Source organism: Arachis ipaensis, chromosome B05, assembly GCF_000816755.2.
Source record: "Arachis ipaensis cultivar K30076 chromosome B05, Araip1.1, whole genome shotgun sequence".
NCBI classification, from domain to species: Eukaryota; Viridiplantae; Streptophyta; class Magnoliopsida; order Fabales; family Fabaceae; genus Arachis; species Arachis ipaensis.
In genome coordinates, this window is record NC_029789.2 from 81163919 (window position 1) to 81175174 (window position 11256).

General features: G+C 39.7%; 1 protein-coding gene across 1 annotated transcript; it reads left to right on the forward strand.

The window, feature by feature from the left end:
• Positions 742-2660, forward strand: LOC107640728. The gene is made up of 5 exons (XM_016344228.1): positions 742-1234; positions 1319-1622; positions 1724-2068; positions 2297-2498; positions 2655-2660. Exons 1-5 carry the CDS (start codon positions 742-744, stop codon positions 2658-2660), a joined length of 1350 nt encoding a protein of 449 aa, XP_016199714.1.

Below are 11256 nucleotides of genomic sequence, written 5' to 3' on the forward strand. Positions count from 1 at the left end.
AACCCCCGGTTCTCATACCATATCTTTCTTGTGTTTTTCAGATGCAGGTCGCAACCCACCTCGGTGAGTTGCTTTGGCTGGTGGCAGAAGCGGAGGTTCTTGGATTCTTTTGGAGTCTTTTTAGTTTATCTTGTTTATACATCTTTCTTTTGTATTTTGTTTTGCCTAGAGGCTTACGTTTGAGAGAACAAAACTTGTATAAGCTGTTTTCATTGTATGGTTCTGTATACCTGTATATGGCTAGCCAGCTTAAACTCCGCGAGTCGAGGCTAGTTTCCTATGACATTATATACTTATATTTTGTTGTATCTTATCTGTTTCTTGTGCCTTAAGCTAGTAGCTTTGTTAGTATGTTTTGACCTTTTGAAAGCCTATTTTGAGCTATATCTTTCATCGGGCTTCTAGATTATATTATTGTTTCTATATATTATACGTATGAGCTTTAGAACTGTCGTAATCTTTGGTTAACCTTTGCTTTACGACGCGAGGTAAATCTTAGGCTAATCAGGGTGTTACATTTAGTGGTATCAGAGCGGTTCGTCCTCATGAGCCTGAGGGATAGACCGATTGTGCTTCATTGCATACTCTGTGTGTCTTTTCTTTGATGCTATTAGGTTATCTACTTGATATTGCATAGCATGATTGTTTGTGAGTGCCTGTTTGGGATAATTGAAGCACTAGGGTTTTGATATTGAGACTGATCACCTTGATATCGATTGTTTGGTGTAGACAGGAACCCTAATGGCCACTCGCGGGCGAGGTCAAACACGTACATGGGAAAGTAGGAATGAGCAACCAGCTGATAACCATGCCGAGTTTATGGCAGCCATGGCTAACTTAGCGAACATCATGGAAGCGAATGCTGCTGCGACTCTGCAAGCTGTGCAGAGGTTAGGCCAACCGGCGGGGAATGGCAATAGGAACGGAGAAGGAAATGCCAATGATAATGCTGAGGGAAATGACGATAACACGGGAGGAGTTCCGATAACCTTGGCGACATTTCTCAAGGTTCATCCGCCCACTTTCCGAGGATCCACTAATCCTACTGAAGCGGATCACTGGTTCCAGGCTATGGAGCGTGCTTTACAGGCACAGCATGTTCCCCTCAATCAATATGTTGAGTTTGCCGCTTATCAGCTAGCGGGAGAGGCCCAGCCCTGGTGGCAAGCAGAGTGTCGCTTGCTACAACTTCAAAACACCGACACTCCATGGGAGGTATTCCAAGCGGCCTTCTGTAAGAAGTATTTCCCTGAGTCTGCAAGGGAAGCAAAGGAGATGGAATTGATGCAGCTGAAGCAAGGTTCCATGTCTGTGGCAGATTACACCAACAAGTTTGAGGAACTCTGTAGGTTCTCTAGGGTATGTCAAGGTGCCCCGGAGACATATGAGAGCTGGAAGTGCATTAAGTACCAGAGGGGTTTAAAGGATAGTATTATGACTTCTGTGGCGCCTATGAAAATCCGTGTCTTCTCTGACTTGGTGAACAAGGCGAGAGTGGTGGAAGAATATGTGAAGACTATGGCGGCATCCAAGGAAACTCATAAAGGGAGCTCTAGTCGGGGGCGTGGCAAGTATTTTCATCCGAGAGGGAAGCTTCAAGAGAGGAGGATATGTGCCTCAAGGTCAAGGAGGTTTTAGGAAGAACACTCAGACTCAGTTTTAATATGCGGGGGAGAGGAAATCAGAGTAAGAATTCTCCGGATTTAACTTGTGTACGTTGTAGGTGTTTTCATCCTTATGACTCATGCAAAATTGGTTTAGGTGGTTGCTTCAGTTGTGGGTTGCCTAGCCACATTGCAAGGGATTGCACTCGTGGGAGGAACCAAAATGTGGGCCAGAGTCAGCATCAAGGTCGAGTCTTTACTGTGAATGCCAAGGATGCTTCTAAGGCAGATCCGTTGATGAGAGGTATATGTCTAATTGGTGATAAGTCCTTAGTTGCATTATATGATACTGGAGCTTCACATTCATTTATTTCATTTGCTAAAGTTGAGGAATTAAGTTTGAAAGTGTCAGAGTTACCTTTTGATTTGCATGTTCATACTCCGCATCAGACAGTTATGACTAGGTCAGGTTGTAGACAAGTAGGTTTCAAGCTTGAGGGTAGAGGTTTTGTGCATGATTTGATCTGTTTACCAATGGTGGGGCTGGAAATGATTTTGGGGTTTGATTGGTTGTCAAAAAATCAGGTTTTGTTTGATTGCTTTGAACGGACAATTCGGTTTATGCCAGAAGGAGAGAATGGAGCAGTGGTAGCTATGGGGTATTACCTGAACTCTATAATGGTGCATTGTAGTGGGAAGGAGTGTCAGGGCTATATTCTGTTGGATGCTAATGCATTGGGTGATGCCCAGAACTTAGATCAGATTCTGGTGGTTAGAGACTTTCCAGAGGTGTTCCCGGAGGATATTCCTGAATTCTCACCTCAAAAGGAGATTGAATTTGTGATTGAATTGGTGCCGGGAGCCAGATCAGTAATGATTGCGCCGTATAGAATGGTGATAAACTACTATTTTATGGTTTATCTTATGATTAATTGAGTGATTTTATCAAGTCTTTGCACACTTATTCATACAATTTGCATGATTTTACAATTCCTTCCTAGTTTTATTCTATGATTAAAAACTTGCTTCCTAAGGCTTTAAATTGTGTAGTTTTAATTCCTCTTTTTATCATTCGATGCCGTGATCTGTGCGTTAAGTGTTTTTAGGCCTTATAGGACAGGAATGGCTTAGAGGATGGAGAGGAAGCTTGCGTAAATGGAAGGAGCACAAGAAATAAAGGAGACAACCAGCGAGGAGTGACGCGCACGCATGGCTCACACGTGCGCGTGAATTGGAGTTTGCACGATGACGCGTGCGCGTGACTAGCACAGAAGACAAGCGACGCGTATGCGTGACTTACGCGTACGCGTGACATGCGCTACCTTTAGAAATCACAGAAAATGCTGGGGGCGATTTTGGGCCATATTTGGACCCAGTTTCTGGCCCAAAAACACAGACTAGAGCCAAGGGACAAGCAGAGACTCAACACACATTCTCATTCACATAGTTTTAGTTTAGATTGGAATCTTAGAGAGAAATCACTCTTCCTCTAGGTTTTCTACACACTCATAGATTTCTAGTTTTATGTTTTTGCTTTGTATATTGACAAGAGTCACTACCTCCGTTGAAGTTGCTATTATTCTAGTTTGCTTTCTTATTCCTTTACTCTTTTGATTACTTATTAACCCTGTTCAGATAAGGATGTTGTATTTTGGGATTTATTAATGCAAAAAACTATTTTTACTTTTAATTAATTTTTAATTCCTATTTTATTTAATTTATCATGTCTTCTTCTTATATTTCTATGAACGTTATATTCATGTCAATGAAGTAGACTCCCATCTTGACTTGGGGTTTGATTAAAAGGAGACCCTTGAGTTGGAATGCTCAAGAGATTAGTTAAATTGGAATTTGTTGGCTAACTCTCTAGGAACTAACGCTAATCCTTCCCAAGGGAGAGGATTAGGACTTGTGAATAAGAGTTAGCTCAATCACTTGACTTTCCTTTATTTAGTAAAGGTTAACTAAGTGAAAATAACAACCTCTTGATACTACACTTGGGAAAATCCAACAAGGATAGAACTTCCAATTAATCTTCCCCCGGTCAAGGCTTTTTATTTTGAATATATAAATCTCTTTTAATTCACATTGCTTTAATTTACCATCATTTAATTTTCTGCTCTTCAACTATTAAAATTCATCGGAAAACTCCTTACTAATAAAATAACACTCTTTTTTCAACTCATTGGGAGACGACCTGGGATTCTTACTCCCAGTATTTTCATTCTAATTTCGTGACAACTCTTTCTAAATTGATAAGTGGATTTTTGTTGGTTAAGAACTGTACTTGCAACACCGTTCTTATCAAAAATACTTAATTGGCTAATTTTCGCCTCGTCAATTTTTGGCACCGTTGCCGGGGAGTTGCAATAGCGTGCTAAATTATTAGTTGGTGTAAATATTTTTAATTTCTCAATTTCTGCATTTTTTATTTTATTTTATTTCCATGAGCTGTATGTTTCTTTCATTGAATGACGCGTTCGCTACTTGATCCGAGCTTAGCCGCGTTTGATCCTGAAATTGAAAGAACTATTTCACGTATTAGGCGAGCTCAGCGTCGGTTAGCCTCTGAGGGTGGTGAAGTGGTTACTACCAATTCACCAGTCTCTTCTGAAGGCAAATCTGAAGTGGCATCTGAGGAAGAAACAAGTTCTTTTTCTATTGATTCTGTTGATTTACGTGCAGGTAATATGGCAGAGCCCAGAAGGATTACTCTCCAGGAAGCAGGCGCTCCAGACTTTACACTGCAACCGTATCAAGCGCGTCACCCAAATCTGGCTCTAGATTTTGAACTGAAGACTGCGTTAATCAACCTAATACCCAAGTTTCATGGCTTACCTGCTCAGGAGCCTATCAAGCACCTCATGGATTTTCAGACAGCCTGTTCTACTGTTAGGCGTCATGGTGCAGATGAGACTTCTATTCTGTTAACCGCCTTCCCGTTTTCTCTCGAGGGAAAGGTGAGGGAGTGGTACTTCACCCAACCTGAAGCAGTTGTTACTAACTGGGATACGCTTAGGAGAGAATTCTTGGAAAAATACTTTCCAGTTGAAGTTACTGATAGACTGAAGAAGAAAATTTTCTGCATATTCAAGGCAAATCAGAGACTCTTTATGTGTATTGGGAGCGCTTCATGAATCTTCTGGATGCATGCCCCCACCACATGATCGACAAGTTGGTGTTGATCAGCTACTTCACACAAGGAAGAAGAGGAAGAAAGTGAATAATGACATGTCAAGCTAATGACACTAAAAGAGCGCTTGTTGGGAGGCAACCAACCTTGGGTAACATTTCATTTTTTTGTCTAGTTCATTTTCTCTGTCTGTTTAGTTTAAATTTCAATAAATTGACATATGGTTGCATTCTAAGTTTGGTGTTGCTATGCAACAAAAAATTTGCTTCCAATCTTTACTGGATGCTTGCATCAATTCCAAGAGAAAGTGTCACACTAAGTTTGGTGTGCCACTTATACTTTTATGCAATGTATCATGCACACCAACTTATATTTGCAAAAATAATGTCTCTGTTTCTCTGTGCCCTCATATCTTTAATTTTTCTTGCTTGAAACACATGTGTTACTAACATTTCATTGTGTAAGACATTCATAATCCATCTTAGCCCCATAGCCACGGTTCTAATAGTTGCTTGAGGATGAGCAAGCATTCTGAGTTGGTATGGGAAGGAGGAGAATGGGAGGAAAATGACAACAATAGAGAAGATGAACTACAAGGTTGTAAAGTTCCTTTTCCTCTCATTTGTTTCAAGCACTATAAACTGCATGATTGTCTTTACCTTCTCTATATTCATGTGTGTATGAAAAGGCATAGTTTGATTTCTAAATTGCAACATGATGTGTGTCATTATGATTACCAACTTGAGTTTTGTGAATTCAAAAGCAATAAAGTATCATGATCATAAACAAACAAGGAATTAAAGAAGAATTTAGCATGTGCATAAAAGTATTGGAAAGCTAGTATGTTTGATTGTTGCTTAATTACATTAGATTTTATTTAATTGAAGTTTTCATCTAGCACGTTTTGTGAAATCTTTTAAAATCATGAAAACCTTGAAGAAGCAAATGTAAAATAAAGCAAGAAAAGAAAAAGGGAAAGAATGAGAAAGCTGAAGGCTCTGAGTACCAATGATAATTATATTGTTAAGTACTTGTGGTGTTTATGTATCAAGCCAAATGCTTGAAAACACAACACTTAGAAGTCAAGGCTAGGCTCAAGTGCAAAAGCACTCCCTCAAAGCTCAAGGTTCTGAGCATCAATGATTAGAGAGTAAAGAAAAGAAATAAATGAGCTTAATGAAGTCCTCTAATTCAAATGCTTGTGGTGCTTATGTATCAAGTGGTAATACTTGAAAACAAAGCATTTAGAATCGTAGCTTTATTATTAACTCGTGGGGAAAAGCATTCAAAAGGAGAAGCTAATAAGAAAAATCAAAAGCTTGCTTCAAGAAAGAAACATAAAGAAAATATTTCATAAAATGAGCTAAATAGAAGCATCAATCATTTACATTTCTTTTGTGATTGTAGCATGCATAGAAAACTAGCTTACCATGAACATTGCGTTGCTATTCTTCTTACCTTGGATTGTCAATCTCTATTGCATGATTATTTTCTTGCTTGGGGACAAGCAAGGTTTAAGTGTGGTGTTGTGATGACATGTCATCATGTCATATTTTTCTATGCTTTTTCTTTGTTTTTTTAATAGGTTTTATGCACTTTCTTGAGCCATAAGTAAGCCATTTGGGTAGAATTTCATGTTTTCCTTAGATTCAATCAACCATGAGTAAATTGATGCATTTTCATGAATTTTTGTACCATAATCACTTGAATTTCAAGAAGAAGAAGAACTCTCATGATTATAGCACAGCTTTGATGCAATTGTTGATTGATGATAGGTAGAAAGAGGTTTGGAAGAAGGTTGAAGAAAAAGGGAATGGCAAAGAGCAAAGAAAGAAATTCACGTTTGAGCTCAAGTTTGCCTCAAACTTGGACTCAAACGTGAGGAAGAGCACAATTTCACCCTGGATGCATGCCAAGTTTGCGCCAACGTTTACCTCAAATTTGAGGTCAAACGTTGCTCCTCACAGCCTGAAGGGGTATACTTCCAACATGAATAACTTAAGCTAGAGAGCTCCAAATGAGGTGATTCAAAAAGCAATGAAAAGTAGGAATCGAGAGATTTCCAAGCATATATGGCACTGCATGGTGGATACTAAAATTGAGGGAGAAAACTGCCCCGAAATGTGCATAAACGAACATGGTGTCAACCTGCAGTGAGGCCAACTGACCTCTGCACCTTCGATGGAGTATAACTCGAGCTGTGAAGCTCCAAACTATGCGCTCCCAATGGCATTGGAAAGTAGACATTCAGGAATTTCCAACAATATATAATAGTATGGGGTGGACAATGCGTTTGAGCCTCCAAAATCTGGCGTTTTCGACCACGTTTGAGGCAAACGTCGCCTCAAACGTTGCACACCAAAGCCAGCGACCCTGTCCTCTTCAAAGGAGCATAACTTGAGTTGTAGATGTCCAATTGAGGTGATTCCAATTGGGTTAGAAAGCTGACATTCAGAGCTTTCCAACCATAGATAATAGTCTATAGTGGGTATGAAATTGGCAACGTTGACAAGCGGACAAAGTAGCATCCCAAGACTTGATGTGCAACAAGTGTCAACGTTTGCGTCCAGGTTGGGCCTCAAACTTGGACTCAAATGCCAATGATAGCAAAATGGCCGTTCTACATAAATCCTTCACGAAGACGTTTGAGTCAACGTTTACCTCAAATATTGACTCAAATGTGAAGCACCAACAGTCCAAATTGCAAACGGATTTCTTCCCAAGTCCAAGAGCAACCATCTGGATCCATCTTCAACCCAATTCCACTCCAAAGCAAACAAAGCCCACATGATTCAAAGGCACACAGAGAAGTTAGATTAGGAATTTTATTTTTGTAAATATTGTTTTCATTTTTCATTTTCATTTTGTAAAAGCCTATATAAAGGCATTAGTTTCATTTCACTAGGGGGAAGGAGGTTGGCTCTAATAGAGAGCATTAAAGGTTAGCTCCACTAGGGAGTAGTAGGATTAGAGAACTCTCTCTTTAATTTTCATTTTTGTTTTAAATCTTGGATTGAGAGTGGAAGGAATTCTATTTTCATTCTCTATCTACAAGTTCTCTTTACTTCTTCAGCAATCTCTATTTTAATTTTCTGCAACTTTTCTCTTGTTGGATCAAGGAAGGATTTGAGAATTAGACTTGTTTTCTAGTTTCTTTCACCCCTGAGATCTTCAACATTCTTTTAATTGCTGCAATTTAGCACCAGTCATTTTCTATTTTTAAATCTTCAAGCATTTTTAATTTCTGTTTCATTCCTCTTCAATTTCCTCTCCTGCATTTTGCAATTTCACATTTCTGTTCACATTTAGCTTGGTTTAATTTCCTGCACATTTACACTTTCCTGCAATTTAAATTTCCAGTTGCTTGATCTATTACTTTCTTTAATTTCCCTGCACCCAGCCCCCTCTACTTTTCACGCAATTTACTTTTCTTACAATTTAAGATTCTTGCAATTTACATTTCTTGCTCTTTAAGTTACTTGCCAATTTACATTCTGCAACTTTAAATTCATTGTCATTTACTATCTGTTGGCTACAATTTCACACGATTCACTTCAATGTTAGCTTGACTAAACTAATCACCCACTAAAATTGCTTGATCCATCAATCCCTGTGGGATCGACCTCACTCTAAGTGAGTTTTACTACCTGATGCGACCCTGTATACTTGCCGGTGAGTTTTAGGTGTTTGGAATTCGTTCGTTTTACAAATTTTCCCATCAATCACAGCGGCAGGTAGCTCCGTCTCGTGAGTACTCGGCATAATAAAATTTCTTAGGATCTGATGCCATAGCCGAGCCTCATCATTTAAGCATGCCCGCTTGATTCCCTTAGGCATGGTGGTGTTCTGACCCATGACCCATGGAACAGTCGGGTCAAGGGCTATCCTTGCCTTGACGGCATCCCAGTCAAACTTCATGAAGCGCATATCCTCCTCAGCCTTTTGATAACCATCTGGCTGATCGGATTTAGGCAGGAGCTTCAGAACATCCTATATGGCCTCTTCAGTGATCAGTATCTGCTTCCCTCTTAGGTGTACTGCATCAAGGGAAGTTTTGAAGTAATTGCAGTAAAATTCCCTTACCCAAGATGCATTGACCTCAGTCAGGTTTCTCTCCAGGAAGAACCAGGCTCTTTGTTTGATCTGATCAGAGGTGTATTGCTGGAGTTCTTCTGCGATCTTCAGAGTCCTCTCAAAGTACAGGTTCCTGGAGGTTGCAAACACCAGATAATGCAGCTCGTAGTATCGGTTTGCAAACTTAATGGGATCAGTAGCAGGGAGTAGCTGGTCAGCCTTCTCCTGCGGGGTAAAGTGTTTCTCCCGCTAGGAGTCATCATGCATGATGTCCCGGATGGACATGGAGGATTCTCCTCTTTTCCGTTTGCCAGTTGTTGCCTTTCCCTTTCCTTTTCTTTGGGTGTCAGACATCCTGAAAAATAGAAAACCAGGATATAATAAAAACAGAAAAACAAGTATGCAAATCACAAAATAAGCATATAGTGGCAAAGGAGCAGTGGAGTAATGAAAATGAGTTAAGTAAATGTGCATTAAGGATTGAATAGGAGTTAAAAGTCCGAGAAGAAAAATTAACAATCCAAAATGTATTAGAAATCATGTTAATTAGGAAAAATTATCATCATGCCTTGGTTAGAAAGTTAAAGAGAATAGTGAAAAACCAGAAGTGATGTTTTGAAAGGTTAGGTTGGTTAGGAATGAAAAAAGAGTTTAGGAAGTTAAAATTAGTGAATTAGTAAAAAGTGGGTTAGAGTAAGTGGCATGATGATCATTTTCTAAGTAACAAGCATTCTCAATTAGAAGCTACAGTTAACTCGTATCCAAACAAGGGAATTAGGTTGATGATGAATCAAAAATTGGAAGCTAAACATCAAAAATGCAGATTATGAACCAGGAAATCAAAAAGAATAAGAAAGCTTGCCCTGGTATTCATGAACTGGTTTGGTAAAAGCAGAGTAAAGCAGAGTTCAAAGTGCCAAAACCAAGACATGAATGGAAACAAAACAGTTTACAGAAAATTGGGCAGTATTCCGGCTAAAATTGGATGTTCCCGAAAAATAAACAGTAATCAGGACAGTGATAAACCCATATTTTATGATATATTTTGTGCTTAATTTGAGTGATTTATACAATCCTTCACCCCCTTATTCATGTTAATTGCATGGTTTTACTTTCCCTTCCTTATTATGTGATGTATGTGAAAAACATGTTTCCTATGCTTTTAAATTAATTATTTTAATCACCTTTAATTCCATTCGATGCCGTGATTAGTGTGTTGAGTAGTTTTCAGATCTTCTAAGGTAGGAATGACTTAAAGGATGGAAAGGAAACATACAAAAATATAAGGAAAGCACAAAATGGAGCTTCTGAAGAAACTGGCATCCACGCGATCGCATGGGCGACGCGGACGCATGCCAAGCGCAAAGAAGCAGCGACGCGGCCGCATGGCTCACGCGACTGCGTGCCTTAAGCAGAACGAATATGACGCGGTCGCATGACTGACGTGACCGCGTGGCAAGAAAAGCTCCGAATGACGCGACCGTGTGACCCACGCGGACGCGTGACAGAGGCCACGTACCAGAAATTGCAGAAAACGCTCCCAGCAATTTCTGAAGCCCTTTTTAGCCCAAATCCAAGTCCAGAAGGCATAGACCAGAGGTTATGAAGTGAGGGAATGCATCCATTCAGGGAGAGCTCGCCAATTTTTACTTTCCATGAATTAGATTTAGTCTAGAGAGAGATTCTCTCTCTCTTTAGGGTTAGGATTTAGATTTAGGATTTTTATTCACTTACAGGATTATCTCTTTTGATCAGGTTCAATACTCCTTTTATTTACTTTTGCAAGCTATCTTATGAATCCTTTCCTGTTACAGATTACTCTTTTATTAATGTTATTTGAGGTATTTCAGTTTAATATCAATTAGTAGACCATCCTCTCGACATAACCTCGAACCACCACACTCACAAGCTTCTTTTCACCATTCGCCACCGTATAATCCTTTCCCACCCCAGTTCCAATCCACTCATTCCCAAGCACCACCACTTCCCTATGTTTCATATCCAAATCCATCACCCAGAGAATCAGAGGTTCGGCTCAAGGCAACAGTAAATAAACTTCAAACAACCATTCGACAACTGGAGCAAGCAGTAATTCAATTAGCTTCTAGACGCGCGAACATTCAAGGACCAACCACAGCCCCATGTGGACAATCTAATGAAGAGCGTATCATGAAGGAGACACTAGAAACTCTAGTGGACAAGACAAAGCATGAATTCATACTAGAACAAGTGGAAGAAGCTGTCATTGTACAAGAAGAAGAGTTGGTTGAAGATCTAGGAGATGCTGAACCTCCATGGGAATCCAGAGCTAAGGAGAACTCCGTCAAGGACGTTACAGTTGATGCTAAGGAGGATATTGCACAATCCCCAAGGCAAGTCGTTTATGAAGAACTAGACGGAATAACCCAGGACACAAATTCCCTTGATGATGATAGTCGCAAGTCA